Genomic DNA, 22,410 nt, shown 5'->3' on the forward strand with positions numbered 1-22,410 from the left:
TAAACCTTTAGGGTGCATAACCACTCATCAATAGTTTTTTTTTTTTTTTTATATCAGGAGATTGAGGGCAGAAATGGATATAAGGAATTAATCATCACATTTGGTCATCAACCAATCCAAACAAGAAAGGCACATCAGCTAATGATAATTGGCCTGCTTTGTTCTTGTTCCCTGACCTTGATGAGTTCTCATTCAATTATGTGCCTTTTTAAAACTTTAGATGGTCTTCTTGGGTTTTTCACCTCAAAGCTATTTGACACACCCATTCACACCACGCCAAATACCAGAGGAAGATGCCAGCAGCAAACGTGTGAAGACACAGGAGAAGCTAAAGACATTCTGGAGTCTGTGGTCATGGGGCCTCGGCTAGCTGGGATTCACCCTGAGATTCGCCCATCAGGATTTTCCATCTGGTGGTTTGACACCTCCATCTGCAATTGCCACCTGCTGCTCCTCTGACTTGGCCACTGGCATGTTCTCGTACAGCCCTCCCTGTACACACCCACCATGATTCAGTCCCATTCCCACTCTGGCCCTTCATTTTAGACTCCAGTTTCTGTCTTCTCTGTGAGTCACTGGCTGTCTGCATTGACCTTGCTGTGCTTGGACATAGAAATACAAACTCCTCAACAGTCAGTTCCCTAGACTCAGACTATGTTGTATGCCTCCTTATCCCCACCCCTGTACATGTCATCTCCCCTGGACTCTTAGCTCCTTGAGGGAGGGGGGCCCCTGAGGCAGGTATTGCTGTGGATATCGTTCTGTATAAATGAAACACTGACTGGCCAGTGGCCAGGCAGGAAGTAGGCGGGACAAGGAGAGAGGAGAATTCTGGGGAGTGGAAGGCTGAGTGAGGGAGACACTGCCAGCTGCCACCATGACAAGCAGCATGTAAAGATGCCGGTAAGCCATGAGCCACGTGGCAAGGTATAGATTTATAGAAATGGGTTAATTTAAGATATAAGAACAGTTAGCAAGAAGCCTGACACGGCTATACAGTTTGTAAATAATATAAGCATCTCTGTGTTTATTTTATAAGTGGGCTGTCAGACTGCCAGGGCTCAGCGGGACCCGGAGAGAAAACTCCAGCTACAGGTATGACTGCAGATCCATGTAGATCTGCTCAAATTCCCGCAACTTCTCCTCCAGCTTGTGAGCCAGGTCCCGCAGCGCTCCCCCTGACTCTGTTGTTGCCCCATTGTGCAAATCCATTGAGTCAGTCACAAGGTGATACACATCCAATCCAAGTGAGACAAGACCTAAACCTGCTGCTCTAAATCTGGCTCCTCTGGTCATTGGAAGAGCCAAGCCAGACAAGGCATTCCTCACCTGCTCAAAACCTTGGGCAAAGTTTCTGAGATTCCTGGCCTGTGTTCCTGAGCGAGAGCTGGCCCTGGCCACCCTGATGGCACGGATCTGCTGACCTATGGTTTTCCAGGCACTGACTAAATCCACACCTGTGTTAATTAATTTAAATGTGAACTTAGGGATGATATTAAAAATCTCCTTAGCTATATTCTGGCTGGCCCCAACCAGGCGCCGGGCTTCAGCCTCATCTGACACTCTGATTGATTCTTCCACAACGGTGGTGGTGACACCTGTCACACCTGCTGTTGCTCCTAGCCCCGCTGCAGTTGCTGAGAGCAGCAGACTGGTCCCTCCTGTGAAGGGGGCCAGAACTAATCCAAGGATGCCCAGGACTCCAGAGGCAGTGCCGACAGAGCCGGACACCACATTGGAGATGGTGCAGTCCTTGTGCACCTGGTCAAGATGGTCAGCCAGGTCTCGAAGCTTCCTGATGTGTTCTTCAAGCTTCCTTTTCAACACAGGAAATTCTTCCAAAAACCTCCTTTTCTCAAGCCTGTCCTTTTCATCGGTGGGCTCCTGGGCTAAACGCTCCTTCAGTGCATCATGCAGTGCAGCTTCCTCCTCGCTGTGACAGAAGAGGTCAAGTGCATGAGAAAAACAGTTATTTAAAGCTAAAACTTTGTTCAAACTTCACTTCCATACGACAAACCCAACAGGGAGCAATTTTTTTTTTTGCAGAGATCCATAATTTTGCATTCTACCATGAGTTTTGGTACTTCATAGATGCCCAAGGTCCTTAGTCCATAGGGGTCAGTGTGTAAAGTCAAGTCAAGACACTTGATAAAATTAGAGGCACTTGATAACATGACTTCACTCAAGGTCAATGTCATCACTACCTCTGAGAGCCCTGCAGATGAACACGGGGACATGGACTTAGAGCAAATACTGTTTAACTCAGAGAACTGTGTGTGTTGTGAGGGATTCCCCTTCCCCAAGAGTCTCCTCTCTGCCCTCAGCTGCCAGAAAGTCGTCTGCAGCCCGTTCAGTACCCAGCCTGCAGCAATGCCTGTGCTTGCCAGGGGAGCTCTGCAATGCACCATACACAGTGCTCACCAAGAATGGATTATTCAATCTTAAATGCTCCCAAACCCGAGCAACTGAAAGCTCCATATCTGTCCTCATGGGACAATACACAGCGACAGCACATTTGTTTTAAAAGCTTTGCATAAACCAGCTCCATCTACTGTTCACAGTGTCCGCATTAGGGTAGATTTGGATCCCATGTGTAAGATACTCCACTAAATATCTGCAAATATTTCAAAGTGGGGAAATGCAGGATCTGAGATGTATCTGTTCCCAAGAATTTCCTATAAAAATGCTCAACTTTACAGATGTGGGGTGTGGTGGGAACTCGGGTGCCATTTCTGACCTTCAGGGGAACTGGAGGCCAAGGCACTGACTTCAGGAAGATTCCCATGAGGACGGTGTCGCTGGAATCCATCTGTTGTTGGTGTCCCTGTAAGGGATGTGCTGTCTCTGCACTCCCTGACTGGTGCCTGTAAGTCACCAGGTCTCTGTGTACAGAATGGCTCCATCTCTGTCCCCTAAGGCAAGAGTCTTGAGCAATGTCTGCTTGACCCTGCTTCAGGATGAATATTCTTTCCTCAGGTGGGCTTCCTGGTGTGCAGGAGTCATGTGATTTCCTGGTGTGCAGGAGTCATGTGATTTCCTGGTGTACAGTAGTCATGTGATTTCCTGATGTGCAGCAGTCAGGTGACTTGTGACACTGTGATTCAGGACAACACTGTGTCCTGAGGAGAAGAAACTTCAAGCTTGAAGCTCTCTCATTTCTGCCTGGTGCATGTTTTCATTGGCTCATTTTAACCCTTTGTGCTCCATGGTCAACTGTAACTATCTTATATGTGAGTTTTATGGGTGATTCTTGAAAATTCACAATCCTGGTTGGTTTGGAGTAGTCCTTTATTAACAGCTGGTGTTAAATATAAAAAGAAGGGCTCACTGCAACTCTTTTCTCAGTTTTTCATTTAACTATCTCTGAGAATTAATAATAAAACCCAAAAACAAACCCCTCAGAGCCACAAGCGACCCTCCATATCATTTTGCCTGCTGTCTGCTTTTTGCAGATTCCCAAATTCCTTTCCTTCCCTGGCTGGAGCTCACAAGGTCAGTGCCTGCCTGAGGTGACTGAGCCAGGACAACGGCCACTGACCCTGGCTGCATGCTGACCCCAACCCTTATTCACTCCTGACCCACCCACCACCTGACAGTTCTAGTTCAGGGTTCTGCAGACAGTGGTCACTAGACTATCAGACCCCACAGCTGGTGACAGTGTCACATTTGAACACAACAAGGCCACGTGCAAAGATGCAAGGGGCCTGGAGATCACTAATAGTGATAAATAGGCTGGACATCCCCTGAAGTTGGACAAGACAATAAGGGTAGTATTTTCCTCTGAGATGGTGACCTGGGACCCCCTCAGACTCTTGAGTTCTGCAAACCATCCTCCAATCACACTGACTTTGGGCTCTTGCTTCTAGCCACACATCCTTCCTAATATTCAGGGAGCTCTGTATAGAACAGAAAAGAGCCCCAAATAACACCTGAGAACCCCTGAGCACACACAGCTTGTGGAGGGCACACCCTAGCACATCACTGCACAACCATGATGCATGAGGTCAGAGCAGAGGAGATAAATGTCCCTTGTCCCTCTTGCATGCCCTCTGCCAGGCCTCTTCTTGTACCATCAATTCCTCTCTCCTTCGAGCCTTGCTGTCCCAGCCTTCTACCTACACCTCCTCTCTAGAGTCACTCACAGTCTCCCCTGAACCCTGGCTGTGACCCTGGCCCTGGTCTCTGGGCTTTGGGAAGGGTGCTGGCACTTGGTTTTCCATCCCTGACCTGTTGTTCACCCCAGGCTGTCATCACCACATCCTTTCAGACTGAATTCCCATTCCTACTGAATGTACTGGGGCTCCAGATCTCAGTAAGGACAGTCAGGGTCAACCCAGCTCTGTGCAGCTGCACTGTGGGCTCTCTGCCTCCTCAGCCCACACAAGGACCCTGCTGTTGTTGAAACTCCTCAGATGGGAAGAAACTGACTGAGACAGAACCTGGGGACTCAGTTGATCATGTCTACACTTATCTCAAATAAGTTTATGATTCCAATCTCCCCCAGGAGACCCTTGGCCCTGGTCTCTTCATCCTTTCCAAAGTATGTCTCAGTGATAACTTCCAGAAGTACCCACTGTGTACTGCCACATGTTGAGAACTCCACACACATGATCTGATTTTCTCACACTGCAGTTTCATGGTGGTGAAACTCAGGAAGTGCTAACTAACTTGCCAAGGTCACGTAATTAGTAGAGGGCAGACATGGTCCTGGCACCTTGAGCGACATCTTCAATCAACCTGAGGTGATTTCCATCAAGGAATAACATGGTGGAAACACTCCTCTTGGATGGTTGAGGAGGGTCCATAACCCCCCTTCCCCCCAGGACTGCCTAGAGTGGGTATGCCTGCCCAGGAAAACCCTCATCCTCATGATCTGGTGGGCAGTGCTGGGTGCACCATGCAGGTTACCTTGACAACCCTGCTGCCTCCACAAATGCCTTCCAGACTCCATCTTCAGTTATCAGGCGCTTGAGATCCTCTCTGAGGAATTCCTCTGTGAGTAAATCAGCGAGTTCAGATATGACTCTTGTTCCCACTATTTACCAAGAAGAAGAAGAATGAGGTTAGAAGACAGTGTGGAAGGGGCTAAATACCAAGTAGCAGGAGGTGGTGAGACTCCATATTCTTGAGAATGTGTTCATGGGTCCTAATGGAATCTCCAGGGTTGGAGATTCAATGATGTCCCCCAAATTCATATGTAAAATCTCTTAGGTCCAGCAACTGTATTTGGAGACAGAACTTTAAGGAAATAAAGTAATAAAGACCAAATTAGTGGGTTATCATTTTCTCTTTGTGTCAATAATGGAATTTTCAAAGAAAATGCAATCAATATCAGTGTCTTGTGAACATGGCAGGACTCAGGGCTCTCAGAAGCCAAGGCATCCATGAGCCCTTGACTCTTGAATATTTCATGTCTCCAAAGCCAGGACCACATAGACAACACTTCCAGGTTTGACTACCCACTTGGAACACATCCTTGTCACATTCATCCACCCAACAGCGGCTTTGTACATTGAAGCAATGGCTTTCCGGAAGCAAGAAAGCTCTGTGCTTTCTCCATTCTCCAGCTGGAGCTTAGCTGGCTGCTCCTTGCCTGGAATGCACCCTGCCGTTATCCCACTTCAGAGCAGGGGCCACCCCTCAGTGCCCTTATGTCCTTGACAGTCACAGTCATTCTGTGACACTCAACTTTCTAGTGTCCTTTTCTCCCCAAATGCAAAATGTCAAACATCTGTCATTTCTTGCTGTCCCAATTGCTTTTTTTTTAAATGTAGGTTTATATTGTAGATCTAAAGGGTTACCATTAATAACCATCCACAGACTCGATATGCTCTGTTGACCTTTCCCCCACCAAAAAATTAGTCCATTGCTTTCAATTTAGCCTTCTGTAAATCCTTAGGACATTGACAGAAAAAAAGCCAGATTATTGGCCATAATATCACAGGAATGAACATTGGCCCAGAAGCCAATAAATTCCTTGCTTCACTCTGAATCCTCATAAGCAAGCCACAGCTCTTTTCTCTTGCTCTCAGAACTACTGTCTGCCAGGATCCTGCAGTGTTGTGTTTATAGTATTGTGTTATGTTTATAGTATTCAACTGCATTACATTTCCAAAGTCTCCCTAATTTCTCACATTTATATATCCCTCTGTCTGTCTGTCTATCTATCTATCTATCTATCTATCTATCTATCTATCTATCTATCTCTCTATCTCTCTATCTATAGGTATATCTGTATCTATCTATCTATCTATAGAGAGATAGTCATATCTAGCTGCAGTTATATCTATATATCTATATCTAGTCATGTTTGTCACAGCAAGAGCCCTCTCAATGACGCCAGCTTCTGTATTAGTTCCTTTTCTGTTGCTGTACCATGATAGGAAGACATTAATGAAGATTCATTTTGGCTTCCAGCTCCACAGGCCTAGATGTCCCTAGTGGAAGAGAAAAAGACAGAAGAAGGTACTGGAAGCTGAGAGATCACATCTCAACTGTACCTAAGAAGCATAGAATGTTCTAGAAGGTGGGGGTGGGGGTGGGGATGAAACTATGAACTATGTTTTCTTTAGCTTTATTTTATTTTATTCTGTTTTTGAAACACAGTCTCACTATGAAGCCCTGGCTGATCTGGAACTTACTGTGTAGACCAGTCTGGCCCCAAATTCACTGAGATCCAACTACCCAGCCTGGTAAGTGCTGGGATTAAGGCACACACACCACACTCAGAAAGGCCATATACTCTAAGAGCCCACACAGAGGGATGGATCTTCTCCAGTATGCCTCCATATTCTAAGACTTCCTTAACCTCCCTAATGGCAACCCCAACTGGAGACCAAGTGTTTAATGCAAGAGCCTCTGGGGGATGTCACACAGTCAAGTCAGCACCCTTACATACACACTTATATACTTAATTCCCTTTCCATTGGAACCTTGGTGATCTGGAAGAAGTCAGAGAAGAGGAAATTGGCTACCTGATACTGCCATGAGGACGTTCTGGTTCTGAGCACAAGTCAAGGATTTCCTACAGGTTTTCCTTAAGGCTCTTCAGGTTTCTAGACTGGAAGGAGGAGGAAAGAAAAAAAAAACTGTGAGATGCAATGGGGACATCTGCAGGGACATCTGGTGGGAGGGGCCAGAGGCCCAGTGGTTCCACCAGGTGGCAGTGGAGGACCAATGGACTGACAGCCAGAGTGCTTCTTTTCCAGTGGGCCCTGCACTGCTACTTCCAGATGTCAGTCATCTCGTCTACCCTCCCCCCTCATCCTGGGCAAGTCAGAGCTCTCATGCTCTGTTAGTGTCCACGGAGAATGCCATGAGCTAGGGACATATCCATGAAGAAAAGCAATATACAATCTACACGTAGGGGAAATGCGAAGAGATATTCTGTCAACTACTTGGTGGGAACACATGAGAATTAATGTTAATAGGAAAGATTTACTGTATGTCTGTAACACACAAGGCTCCTCACACACACCTCATTAGGGGATCAACATCCTCCATGAGATGAAGACTGTTGTGAACCCCATTTTTAAAGTGGAGGGAAGACCATAAGAATTTGCTGACACCCCCAAGTTATCACAGTAATGCCGGACTAGAGACTTGACCCTGGGTTGTTCTGATTGTCAACCACCTTTTAGATATGAATCTCCACTCTCAAAAAAACACACAGCAGCATTTCTTCCCCTCCTCATGTGACTGTGAATGGCTTCTCACCCACATCAGGGCCTGAGCCCTTGAATAGTTAAATTCACAGGGTCACAGTGATCTCTCAAAGTTCACCCCCTCCTTGTTTCCTCAGGATCCTGCACTCCACCAGGGCTGGAATCCCGTCACACCCTGTCACTGTTCCTGCTCCGGCCCATCCAGTCCTCTGCCCTCCCTAAATGTTCAACCTTAGGCAGCTTCTAATCATCATGTGAAATAAACACTCTCTTAAAAAAAATTTCTGCGCTGTGGACACCTTACTGGAAGATATTTCTAGAAGCAAAGTGATTGGATCACAGAGCTTCAACATTTAACTTTTTCATAACATGAGGCTCAATGCTGTATAAATAAAGTATGGGAACCCACACTCACCTGAGCATTGCGTGGGGGTGGGCATTTTCTCTAGATCTACTATTGCACAATAGATCTGACTGCACGTGGTACCTCAGCACTGGAGAGGCTGAGGCAGGGTGGTTGCTGGCAATATGAGGCCAGCTGAGGCTTCACACGGAGACCCTAGTTCTAACTAAGAACAAACAACACCGAGGTCTGGGTCTGGGGCTGCGTTTCTGTGGTGGAAAGTCCCTCAGCGTGTTTGAGGCCCTGGGCACAATCCCTAGGCACAAATGGACAAGATACTCAGCTCCTCCCTTCAGGCTTGCCCAGTCTCTCCCTGCCTTGGATGCCTTGTTTCCTAGGGCACTTCTCCACATTACCCTTGCCACCTACCCCACCCCCACTCCTCCTCCTGCACCAGTGGACTTAGCATGATCCTGGTGTCCAGGACCAGCTGTGCAGCCTCTTTCTCTAGGGCCCAGCAAGGGTCCCACAGGCACCCCACATCTCCAGCAGGGGAACAGCAGAGTGTGCTCACAGAGACCATGTGGGGTCAGAGTGGCTTGCTCTGTCCAAATGGTTGGGAAGTGCAGGACAACAATAAGAAAGCAGACAGACAAACCAGAGTCTCCAGGCATCAGGATTTGCTCTTCTGCCCTGAGATGGTACAAGGGGAAATAACAGCCAGGTAGTAAGTAACCATGGAGACCCGTGGGACAGAGGCTCAGACACATGGCTTCCTGGAGCTAGTTGGTTAGACCCCAGAAAGTGGGTGTATGTCCATGTCTGTCTTATTCTTCACCTAGATACATAAGACAGAGCCTGCCATTTTCCCCATCCCCCACAGGCTGAAATGATGCCAGGTGAGGCCCTGACGACACAAGCACGCCACCCACTGCTCAGCCTCCTTTCCAGGCTCCTGGACAAGCCGCTGTCTTCTGCAGCCTCAGTTTCCACACAGATCCTGACATAGATTAGGGCCTCAGAGACAGGTTGGGGGACACCCAAACCCCACAGCTCCTTGTATCTCAGAAGACAGCCTTTGTCCCTATCCTGCTTCAGTATCAGCACCCCAGGGCCAGCTTAACTGACCAGGCCCCTAAGATGGCCAGGCTTAGGCCCCCGCCCTCCTCCATCTCTCTGTTTGCTCCATTTCTCAGTGGAGTGGGCACCCCAAGCAGACGCCTTCCTTTTGCAGTTTCCTGTCATGTCCCAAGCATTCTCTCATCCAAGGTGAGCCCTCGAAGATCAGCGGACCCATTTGAGGGCTTCCACAACCTTTCTTGTGTTTAGGAAGGACAGCCACACCCAACCCAGCTGAGAGCCAAGATCTACTGTCCCTGAGTGCATCTATAAAATGGGTCCACCCCTCTTCTAGAGCTGTGGTGAGGATGAGCAAGTGGGGGAACTGATCACCTTCCCCAACTTACCGTGAAGTCTTCTGTCCAAACTTGAGCAGGACCCAGGTCTCAGGAGTGTGGGTGCCGCCACTGGCTGTGTATGTGACAATCTGACAAAGGCCAGGACTCAAACTGAAAGCAAAACCTCAGATTCAGCTTACTGACCCCACCCTCACCCACTTTCTTGTCCATTCTCTCACAAGACCAATGAGTTTCTAGATTCCTCTTTGCACACCCCCATGTTGTCCGTAGGTTCTCCATGGTCTTTCAGAAACAAGAGTCGGCCACGAGAGTGGCTTGTATGGCCCTTTCACAGGGGTTGCCTAAGACCATTTGCATTTCAGATATTTACATCATGATTCATAATAGTAACAAAATTACAGATACGATGTTGTAATGAAAATTTTAGGTTGGGGTCACCACACCATGAGGAACTGATTAAGGTTGAGAAGTACTGCACTAGAGGCCCAGGAACCCACCACAGATCACTCTCCACACCTCCTGGGTTCTGACCAGCCCTGGCTTTCCCCAAGTACACCTGCTAGGTGGAAGTTTCTGTTAGGGTTTTGACTGCCAATATAGGAGTATTGTAGGGTGAAGAGGTGGGACATAGAAAACCACTTGGGTAAAAGAGATTGAATGACGGGTTTGAGGCCTCTGAGGCTGGTTAAGGATGGAGGGGTGAAGAACAGCCTGATGTGGGAGGTCTGCACTGCCACCTGAGGCCATGGTGTTATCTGGACCTGTGCTGCCACCAAGGGCCATGTCTGTAGCAGGGGTCTCTGTCAATGTCTGTGATCCATGTTAACCCCAAAGGCTGTGTGGACTTCCTCAGTCTGGGCAGCTGTCTGAAACCCATGTTGATGTCTGAGTATTGAGCTGAGCTGACCCAACCCCACACTGGCCACCGCACAGTGGTGCCAGCAGTGGTATGAGTACAGGAGAGATGGCCTTGCCCCTCTCCTGGGCTGTGTAAGAGAGCTAGCCCTGATGGTATGGGAGTGGGAGAGCTGGCCCGGATGGTATGGGAGTGGGAGAGCTGGCCCTGATGGTATGGGAGTGGGAGAGCTGGCCCGGATGATGTGGGCCCAGGAGAGTTGGCCCCACTCTTTGCTGGCCACAGCACTCCAGAGAGTCAGCCTGGACACTCACCTGGGCAGCTTGGGAGAGGGCTGGCCCTGGTGGCTTGGGTGCAGGAGAGCTGGTGGGCTGACCAACTCAGCTAATACACAGGGCCAGGGCCAGGGCCAGGGCCAGGGCCAGGGCTTTGAAATGGCCCACCCCAACACCTAACCATCTATGAGCTGCTGGAGCACATGAAGGGACTGGTCCTGTGGACCATAGCCTCAGGATCTCCATGACCCAGGGCAACAGCAGGATACGCAGGAGTCTCAGAGAGGGTTTATTATTGATGGTGTAGCAGAAGCCAGAGGCCTCAAAACAGACCAACGACTCATTGCAAAGAACATTTGCAAGTAAAGCTGTTTGGACAAAAGAGTATTATACTGTGTGATAGATACATCATGACACACCACGGCTTCTACAGCAAGACTTTCTTTCTTTTTTTAAATTTTTATTTTCTATTTTTTTGGGGGGGATTATGAGGGTAAAGAGCAGAAATGGTAGCCCTGGGAAAGGAGAGAGATTGGGGTTCATGATGTGTAATTCATAAGAAATCAAAACTATTTACATGGAGAAAAGAAATTGAGGGAAAGACAAACAAAATTTGGAGGAAATCAGTAAATCCCATAAAGAATGCCAACAAAGTCAAGAAAAAACAAACAGGTGAAGGAAATTGTTCAAGAACTGAAAATGGAAATAGAAGCAATAAAGAAAACACAAACTGAGGGAACTCTGGAAATGGAAATCTAGTAAGCAAACAGGAACTACAGACACAAGCTTTACCAACAGAATACAAGAGAAGGAAGAGAGAATCTTAGGAGTTGAAGATATGCTAGAGGAAATAGATTTATCAAGGAAAGAAAAATGTTAAATCTAAAAAGTTCCCAACACAAAACATCCAGGAAATCTGGGATACCATGAAAAGAATACCAAACCCAAGAATAATAGGAATAGAAGAAACAGAAGAATCCCAGCTCGAAAGCTCAGAAAATATTTTCAACAAAATCATAGAAGAAAAAATTCCAAACCTAAAGAAGGACATGCCTATAAAGATGCAGGAAGGTTATAGAACACCAAATAGACTAGGCCGGAAAAGAAAGTCCCTGGGTCACATAATAATAAAAACACTAAACACACAGAACAAAGAAAGAGTATTAAAGGCTGCAAGGGAAAAAGGCTAAGTAACATACAAAGGCAGATCCATTAGAATACAGCTGACTTCTCAATGGAGACTTAAAAGTCAGAAGGCCCTGGACAGATGTCTTGCAGACTCTAAGAGACCAGGGATGACAGCCCAGACTACTGTACCCAGAGAAACTGTCAATCACCCGAGATGGAGAAAACAAGATATTACATTACAAAGTCAAATTTGAACAATATCTATTCACAAACCCAGCCCTACAGAAAGTACTAGAGGGAAAACTCCAACCTAAGGAGATTAACTACACCCAAGAAAACACAAGAAATAAATAATTCACACCAGAAAAACCTAAAGAAGTGAAACACACACACACACACACACACACACACACACACACACACATACACACACACACACACACCACCACCACCACCACCACCATGAACAACAACAAAATAACAGGAGTTAAGAATCATTGGTCATTAATATATCTCAATATCAATGGACTCAATTTCCCAATAAAAAGACACAGGCTATCAGAATGGATAGGAAAACAGAACGTATCCTTCTGCCTCATATGAGAAATAAATCTCAACATCAAAGATAGACATTACCTTAGAGTACAGGGTTGGAAAAAAAATTCCAAGCAAAAGGACCCAAGAAGCAAGCTGGTGTAGCTATTCTAATATCTAACAAAATAGACTTCAAACCAAAATTAATCAAAAGAGAAAGACATTTAATATTCATCAAAGGAAAAATCTACCAAGATATTTCAATTCTTAACATCTATGCCCTGAATGAAAGGGCACCCACATTTGTAAAAGAAACATTACTAAATCTTAAATCACACATCGATTCTCATACATTAATAGTGGGACTCTTCAATACCCTACTCTCACCAATGGACAGATCATCCAGGCAAAAACTAAACAGAGAAATACTGGAGCTAACAGAATGTTATGAACCAAATGGACCTAACAGATATCTACAGAATATTTCACCCAAACCCAAAAGAATATACCTTCTTTTCAGCACCTCACAGAACTTTTTCCAAAATATACTTGGTCACAAAACAATTCTTAACAGATACAATAAAATTGAAATAACCCCCTGTATCCTATCAGACTACCATGGATTAAAGCTGGATTTCAACAACAACAGAAGGTCTACAAACTCATGGAAACTGTATAAATCGCAGAAATGAAGAAAGAACTTAAAGACTACCTAAAACTCAGTGAAAATGAATGCACATTTCCAAACTTATGAGACACATTGAAAGCAGTGCTAAGAGGAAAGTTCATAGCAATAAGTGCCTTCATAAATTATTTGGGGGATTTCATACTAGCAACTTAACAGCACACCTGAAAGCTCTAGAAGAGAAAGAAGCAAACACATGCAAGAGGAGTAGTTGGCGGCAGGAAATAATCAAACTGAGAGCTGAAATCAATAAAATAGAAACAGAGATTAAGACAAACAAAAAGTTGGTATTTTGAGATAACCAATAATATAGACAAACCCTTATCCAAATTAACTAAAAGACATGGGGAAATTATCCAAACTAAGAAAATCAGAAACAAAAGGGGACATAACAACAGGTACTGAGGAAACCCAAAGAATCATTACCTTATACTTCAAAAACCTGCACTCCACAAAATTGGAGAATCTAAAAGAAATGGATGATTTCTTTGATAGATACCACTTACTAAAGTTAAGTCAAGATCACATAAACACTTTAAGTAGATCTATAACCCCTAAGGAAATAGAAGCAGTCATTAAAATCTCTCAACCAAAAAAGCCTAGTGCCCCAGATGGTGTTAGCACAGAATTCTACCAGCTGTTACAAGAAGAGCTAAACAATACCCCCCAAATTATTCCACAAAATAGAAAAAGAAGGAACATTGCCAAATTCATTTTATAAGGCCACAGTCACCCTGATATCCAACACACACAAAGATTCAACAAATAAAGAGAACTACAGACCAATTTCTCTAATGAACATTGATGTAAAAATACTCAATAAAATACCCCCAAACCAATCCAAGAACACATCAAAAAGATCATCCACCATGATCAAGTAGGCTTCATCCCAAAGATGCAAGGATGATTCAGAATATGAAAATCCTTCAATATAATATCCCATGTAAACAAACTGAAAGAAAAAATACATGATCATCTCATTATATGCTGAAAGAACCTTTGATAAAACCTAACACCCTTTCATGATAAAAATCTTAGAGTGATCAAGGATACAAGGGACATAACTAAACATAATAAATGCAATTTACAGAAAGCCTATAGACAACATAAAATTAAATGGAGAGAAACTCAAAGCAATTTCACTAAAATCAGGAATAAGACAAGGCTGTCCACTCTCTCCATATCTACTCAATATGGTACTTGAAGTTGTAGCTAGAGCAATAAGACAACTAAAGGTGATGAAGGGGATACAAATTGGAAAGGAAGAAGTCAAAGTATTTCTATTTGCAGATGATATGATAGTATACATAGGCAATCTCAAGAATTCTACCAGGGAACTCCTACAACTGATGAACACCTTCAGTGAAAGGGTTATATACAAGATTAACTAAAGAAAAATTAGTAGCCCTCTAATATACAAATGAAAATATGGGTTGACCAAGAAATCAGGGACACAACACCCTTCACAATAATTTAAAATGTCTTAGGGAAACTAACCACGCTAGTGAAAGACCTGTATGATAAAAACTTCAAGTCTTTGAAGAAGGAAATTGAATAAGATATCAGAAGATGGAAAGATCTCCCATACTAATGGATCAGTAGAATTAACATAGTAAAAATGGCCATTCTACCAAAAGCAATCTACAGATTCAATGCAATCCCCATCAAAATCACAACACAATTCTTTACAGACCTTGAAATGACAATATTCAACTTCATATGGAAAAACAAAAAAAAACCCAGGTTGGCTAAAACAATTCTATACAATAAAAGAATTTCTGGAGTTACCACCATCTCTGATTTCAAGTTTTACTAAAAAATTTTAGTAATTAAAACCATAAAAACAGACATTGGCATAAAAACAGACATATTGATCAATGGAATTGAATTGAAGACCCAGATATAAATCCATACACCTAAGAACATCTGATTTTTGACAAAGAAGCCAGAATACACAATGGAAAATAAGAAAGCATCTTCAACAAATGTTGCTGGTCAAACTGTACATCTGCATGTAGAAGAATGCAAATAGATCCATATATATCACCCTGCACAAAACTCAAGTCAAGTGCACCAAAGACCTCAACATAAAACCAGACACAATGAACCCGATAGAAGAAAAAGTTGGGAATAGCCTTGAAAGCATTGGCACAGGAGACAACTTCCTGAATAGAACACCAACACCACAGGCACTAAAATCGATGATTAATAAATGAAACCTCATAAAACTGAAAAGCTTCTGTGAGACAAAGTGCCAGAGGCCATAAAATATACAGCAGATGACAACCAATCTTCAACAGGTTGACCCACCAGATGGATAACTCTCTGAAGGGGAGCCTCACTAGGCAAAGACCATGGGGATACTGGCCGTGGAATATCATTTGTTTTTGTAATTTTCTCATGTGTTACCACAATTCCTCCCTAAAAAGAACAGCTGTGGGTTTCTTTCTACAGTCCATTGGGAGTATGATATATATAATCTGTGGATGGTCAGGAAGATGCTCTCTTCTTAAGCTATATAATTTTGATGAATAGAAAGAATACTAGGATATTTTTCTTAACTCAGACTGACATAGGAAAACAACAGTATTTGCAGCTAAAAAGACAGCTTTTTACATATTTAGCTGATTTAAGACTTCAGAGCAAATTCAAAATAGACTAGTTGTCCCTGCAAAATATATACAAGGACAGAATCCCAGATGTCTGTTGAACTAAGGTCAGGCACAGGGCAATTTTAATAGATATAACTCCTCATAGCAACTGAATCTCTGCATGTACTCCTAAACTTACTTTTATGATACAAGGCTCAATGTTCAGCAAACTAACTGTTTATTGTTTAGGTTCTGAATTTCAATGTTACTCTCTGTGAAAAATGCTGGCCACTTAGAGCTCTGTGCTTGCTTACTCACTGGCCAGTCAGCATGACATTCCTAGCCTGAGAGAAAGTGTAATTTTCTCATGTGATGTCAGAATGGCTCAGACCCTGAATATGTAACTCATTTTGTCCAGAGTTTTTCTGTTGAAGGAGGTGTGTGTGTAGAGAGAGATGTGTAGAGAAACAGAGTTGGGTAGATGAGATGTAGCTGTATAGAGACATGTAGCTGTGTAGAGATGTGTGGCAGTGTAGTAGAGATATGTAAGTGTATAGAGGTGTGCATCTGTGTAGAAGAGAGATATTGCTATGTGGAGAGATATGTAGCTGTGTGGAGACAATGACATTTTTTTCAAGATGCAGTAATAAAGAAATTTACTATCAGAATGCATGTGTACTTTTTCCCTATCACTCAAATAGAAAAGTTTAGCCATTGCCTATCTTTGTGGATTTTTTTGCATACCCTGGGCTGCTGGAGGCTGGCACTTCAGGCAGCAATAGCAAAAGATACCATTAACAAGACAGTGGCAGGCTACAGAATGGGAAAATATTTTTTATCAACCCTACATTATCGAGGACTAATATCCAAAATACATAAAGAACTCAAGAAACTAGACAACAAACCAAATAATCCAATTAAAAATGAGGTAAAGATCTAAACAGAATTTTCAACAGAGGACTCTCAAATGGCCAAGAAGCACTTGAAGAAATGTTCAACATTTTTAGTCATCAGGGAAATGCAAATCAAAATGACCCTAAGATTCCATCTTATATCTGTCAGAATGGCTAAGATCAATAACACAATCACCTCATGCTGGTGAGGATGTGTAGCAAAGGGAACACTCCTCCTCTACTGGTGGGAGTGTAAACTTGTACAGTCACTTTGGAAATCAATATGTCAGTTTCTCAGAAAATTAGGAATCTATTTATCTCAAGCTCCATCTATATCACTCCTGGGCATGTACTCAAAAGACACTCCATTCCATCACTAGGGCACTTTCTTGACTATGTTCATAGCAGATTTATTCATAATATCCAGAAACTGGAAACAACCTAGATGCCCTTCAACTGAAGAATAGATAAAGAAAATGTGGTACATTTACACAATGGAGTATTACTCAGCTGTTAAAAATAATGACATCATGAAATTTGCAGGCAAATGAATGGAACTAGAAAAAGTCATCTTGAGTGAGGTAACCCTGACCCAGAAAGAAAAATATGATACATACTCACTTATAAGTGGATATTAGCTGTTAAATAAAAAATATTCATGCTACAATCCACAAACCCAGAGAGGTTAAGTAACAAGGCTTAAGGTGGGACTCAAAGATCTCCCTGGGAAGGTGAAATAGAAAATATTTTATGTGTGTACTTGGGATTGAGTGGAGATGTGAACAGGGGGGATCAGGTGGGGTGGGGAAGGAGGGAGAAATGACAGTTTCTCCTATCCCAGACAAAACTTTGAGACACCAGCCTTCATTACAGTTGTCTCCACTCCATCCCAACAGTTTGTTTTATTCTTCCTTCCAGCCTGGACTAACAAACAGTTGTCAAAAAAACCTGTGAGAGACACCATACCTGGCACCAGGAACCCTGCAGCTCTTACATCCTCTAGAGGTACTGACATCTCTTCTCTAGCTATTTTCTGAGTGTGGTCTAGAACCTTGGGCCTTCATACTGAAAGCCTGTTGAGTTGAGGATAGAAAAGTTGCCCCCAAAATGGACTAAGGGGAGTCTCCTGAAACTGGGTAAATGGTGTTCTCCTTATTGGCTCTGTCTTGGGGTACATGCTCAGGGACTTCCTCAACCCTCCCTTGCCTCTCAATAGGGTCATGACAGCCTGAAGAAATGGGGAACAACAGGGCATGTGACTTAGTGACAACTTCCAATGTCTGAGGAGACTCCAAACTCTCCACCACACACAGGAAAACACTTGTCTATGATCTTGTTCACACCAAGTTTTGCAAATTTGTCAGCTCCTGTGAATGAGTCCTTCATCTACAAAACCTCACCATAGCTCATCCTGTGGTGGATCTATGTGTGTTGCAAGCAATATGGGGGAAGAGTCATGACTTCAATGAGCATGTGTCACTGCAAGATGGAATGAGTTCTAATCTGGACGGTGATGTTTGTTTACAATGTGAGTGCTCTGCCCTCTCTCTGGGGAAAAAGGTGCCCATCTGGATGGGTACTAGAGACATAGAACACTAGATGTCATGGGCCATGACATAAATACAACAGATGTCAATTAATAATTCAGGTGTTGAACCACCAGATGAACTCTCTGATGGAGGAATCTTGTCAATCAAGGTTTACAGGACCACAGACTGAAAATCAATTGCTTCTGACTGTAATTTTTCTCATGTGACACTACATTTCTTCCTTAAAAACAGCTATGGATATTTCCCCCACTGCCTTTGTGTTTATCTCATGTACATATTCCATGTGTTGGGTACACATATATCTGTGGTCAGGAAGATGATCTCTTCTTAAGCTGTATAATTTTGATGAATTGAAATAATACCAGGATACTTTTCATGGCTCAGGCTGACATAGGGAAATAACAGTATTCTCAGCTACAAAGACAGTTTTAGATACATTTAGCTGATTTTAGACCTCAAAACAAATCCAAAATAGACTAGCTGCCCCTGTAGACGAATTGCACAAGGACAAATTCCCAAGTGTCTGTGTGTTGAACCAAAGTCAGGCACAAAGCAACTTTAGTAGCCATAATCCTCTCAGCAATTGGCTTTCTGCACAGACACCCAATCTCAGTTTATGATACAAGAGTCAAGGTTCAGCCAACTAACTGTTTATTGTTTAAGTCCTGAATTTCAATGTCACTCTCTGTCTGGGAACCCTGACCACTTAGAGCTACCTGCTTGGTTACTCATCAGCCTGTCAGTGTGACATTCCAAGCCTAAGAGAAAATGTGTGATTCCTTATGTCTATCAGAATAGCTCTGTTTATTATTGTTTACTCAAGAAATGCTATGTGACTCTGAATATTTAACTCATATTTGTCTAGAGATTTTCTGTTGGTGGGAGAAGAAAGAGCTAGGTAGATGAGATGTATAGCTGTGTGCAGAGAGAGCTGTGTAAAGAGCTATGTAGAGCTGTGCATAGAAAGAGGTGTGCAGAGAGAGAGAGAGAGCTATGTAGGAAGAGGGGTAGCTGTGTAGAGAGATGGAGCAGTAGCTGTGTAAAGGTGTGTGTAGGAAGAGATATGTAGAAGAGAGTTGTGTGTAGAGAGAGATGTGAAGCTATTTAGAAAGGAGTCATAACTGTGTATAGATGTGTGACTGTGTAGAAAAGGGATGTAGCTGTGTAAAAAGAAATGTAACTGTGTGTAGAGATGTGTGGCTGTATAGAAGAGAGATATAACTATATGGAGACAGATAGATTTTTTTCAAGATGCAGTAATAAAGAAAGTTACAGTCAGAATGCATGAGTACTTTCTTCCTAACACCCCTCAGATAGAAAAAGTCTGGCCCTTGCCACATTCATGGATTTTTTGTGAACCCTGGTGCTGCCTGGAGGCTGGCCCTCCAGAGACAGTGATAACCAGATAGACGGTTTCAGAAAAGAAACTCTCCATATCCTAATAGTTAAAACACGAAATATATAAAACAGAGAATGTATGAGGAGCTGCAAAAGAGAAACAGTGAGTCATATATAAAGATAGGTCCATCAGACTAGCAGCTGATTTCTCAATAGAAAAACATTAAAAGCCAGAAAGACTTGGTACTATGGATTTCAAGTACTGAGAGACCACATCTGTTTTCCCACCCCATTATACCCAGCCAGAGTACTGCTATGATGGAAAGAAAAAGGAAAACAAGTCATGATCAAGGCAGGCTAAAAGAATTCATGATTACATCCAGGTCTGTAGAGGATACTGGAAGGAATGTTTCACACCGAGGAGGAAGCTCAACATGTCCAAGAGACTATAGGAGAGAGCAAGTCCCACAAGAGCACTGGTTAAGTAGATGAGGACCAGGAAAAAGCTAAACATTTCAACCTTAGCAAAATGATAAGAATTAATACTTTCAACAATACTCCTGAATATAAATGTTCTCTATTCCCCAACCAAAAGACACAGACTAGCAGACTGGATTAAAACAGAATTCACCCACTTGTGGCCTCCAGGAACACATGGGTGATGGTGATAAAGACAGATGCTGCCTGAGGGTGAGAGGATGGAGATGGAGCTCCAGGCAAATGGAACTAGTGAGCAGTGTTCTAATGTCTGACAGAGTAGACTTCAACCCAAAGCTCCTGAGAAAGGACAGAGATGGCCACTGACTATAGGAGCAGTCAGTCAAAGGAAGTCACAATTCCAGATGTCTGAACACCAAAACAGGCACACCCAACTTCAGAAAACAATGCTACCAGATGTCATAGACCAAGCCTAGCAATATAATAGGATCACAAAAGTAGAAAAAGGGAAAACACAGGGAAGTTGAAGAGTGATTAATTGCAAAGAGGGAGGGAGGGAGGGGTCGGCATGAGTGAAAGTGGCTCAAGATGCTAATTGTGGTGAATATGATCAAAATGTATCAAGTAAATGGATGGAAATGTAATAACAAAACTCATTATTATATGTAATTTGTATGTTAATAAAAAGCTTAAAGAAGGGGCTGGAGAGATGGCTCAGAGGTTAAGAGCACTGACTGCTCTTCCAGAGGTCCTGAGTTCAATTCCCAGCAACCACATGGTGGCTCACAACCATCTATAATGAGATCTGGCACCCTTTTCTGTATACATAATAAATAAATAAATTTTGAAAAAAAGCTTAAAGAAGAAAATAATGAAAGAAGAAAAGGAAGGGAGTCCCCATCCTATATGCTTGCTCCATCTTGTGTGTGATGCTAGAACCCCAGTCAGAGGTGGAGCTCAAACACCTGGCCCTTGAGCTACACAGGCCTCTATCCTTTCTAATGACATAGTCACAGGCCTCATTGTTTTCATTGTCTCAGAACAGATTAAGAGACTGGCTTTTGGCATCCAAGACAGACTGACATTTTCAAGATGTCTTCTCTCTGGCTGTCTCTCTGTAATGTTGTAGACTATTATTTTAAGGTGTGTTACTTTTGTTTATGTTGCATTTGTTTAATTCTGTGAAGCTGTGTTACTGTGCCTGACTAGAACACCTGATGGTCTACTAAAGAGCTGAATGGCCAACAGCGAGACAGGAGAAAAGATAGGTGAGGCTGGCGGGCAGAAAGAATATATACAGGGAGAAAACTTGGAGGAGATCTAAGAACCAGAGAAGGATGAGCACTTCAGGAACCAGCCACCCAGCTACATAGCAAGCAATGGAGTTAGAAACAAAGGTATACAAAAATAGAAAACAGGAAAAGCCCAGAGGCAAAAGACAAATGGGATGGTTTAAGAAAAGCTGGCTAGAAATGAAGCCAAGCAAAGGCCAGGCATTTATAATTAAGAATAAGCCTCGCCGGGCGGTGGTGGCGCACACCTTTAATCCCAGCACTCAGGAGGCAGAGCCAGGCAGATCTCTGTGAGTTCGAGGCCAGCCTGGACTACCAAGTGAGTTCCAGGAAAGGCGCAAAGCTACAAAGAGAAACCCTGTCTCAAAAAACCAAAAAAAAACCAAAAAAAAAAAAAAAAAGAATAAGCCTCTGTGTGTGATTTATTTGGGAGCTGGGTGGTGGCCCCCCCCCCCCGAAAGAGTAAAATACCAAGCAACAACACTGTAGAGATAGGATTTACAGAGACATCCACCCCTCACTTTCTGCAGTAGACACTGTAGACCAAAGGTTCTGGGTTCAAACAATCCTTTCATAGGGATCACCTAAGACCATTGGAAATATCCGATATTTACATAAAGATTCATAACAGTGGTAAATTGATAGCTCTGAAGTGGCAACAAAAACAATTTTATGGTTGGGGACGCCACAACATGAAAACTGTATCAAAGGGTCCCAGCATCAGGGAGGTTGAAAACCACTGCTGTGGACACTTCTGCAACCAACCTTCACCAAAGCCCAGCTCCTGCAATGGCTTCTCCCATCTCCTTCACTAATACCATGATCCCAAGGCAGGTCTTCTCCCTCACTGAGAAGAACACCTGACTGACTCACCTGACTCTGACAGGAGTGTCCCGGGATCTATGGCTGATGGACATGGACTGTACAGGCGTATGTTGGTAGTGTCATGTGAAGAGAAATGAATAAGCCAGCACATCTGTGAGGTCCCTGTGAAGCCTGTCAGAGGTGGCCATGGCTCCCGAAGGTTCCTTTCCTCGGCAGCTGGTGTTTGCTCACTGACCTCATCACAGGAGCACAGTGGCTCCCGAGGTCCCTTGGTGTGCATCCCAGTGCAGAAGCCACTCCTCTGCCCCTCCCCATCCTGCCTCTCCTCTAGGACACCGGACATCCTGACATCCGGGATTCTGGTCATGGGGCATGTTCAAACTAACAGTGACCATGTAACACAGGCCAGAAACTAAGGGAAAGCTGCTAAAGGCCCTCTGGGGTCTCTTGCTGTATTGGGGTGAACTGGAAGATCAGAGAGACAGAACAAGCCACAGCTAACCTCACCTGGCCAACTTCTCAGCTGGTCTTGTTTCCTCAAACTGGAAGCTTCTGTGTCCTCATCCCAATGGCTTTCAGC

At 43.8% G+C, this 22,410-nt stretch overlaps 1 protein-coding gene across 1 annotated transcript; it reads right to left on the bottom strand.

Annotated features, from left to right (window-relative positions):
- Positions 1-517: 517 nt before the first annotated feature.
- On the bottom strand, positions 518-22,053 carry LOC131896914 (apolipoprotein L3-like). Its single transcript, XM_059247742.1, has 5 exons — positions 21,879-22,053; positions 9,474-9,575; positions 6,975-7,060; positions 4,909-5,035; positions 518-1,933 (listed from the first exon to the last, which is right to left on the bottom strand). Exons 3-5 carry the CDS (start codon positions 6,985-6,987, stop codon positions 1,090-1,092), a joined length of 984 nt encoding a protein of 327 aa, XP_059103725.1. The 5' UTR covers positions 6,988-7,060; positions 9,474-9,575; positions 21,879-22,053; the 3' UTR covers positions 518-1,089.
- Positions 22,054-22,410: the final 357 nt, after the last annotated feature.

This window comes from Peromyscus eremicus, chromosome 20 (genome assembly GCF_949786415.1).
Source record: "Peromyscus eremicus chromosome 20, PerEre_H2_v1, whole genome shotgun sequence".
Taxonomy (NCBI): domain Eukaryota; kingdom Metazoa; phylum Chordata; class Mammalia; order Rodentia; family Cricetidae; genus Peromyscus; species Peromyscus eremicus.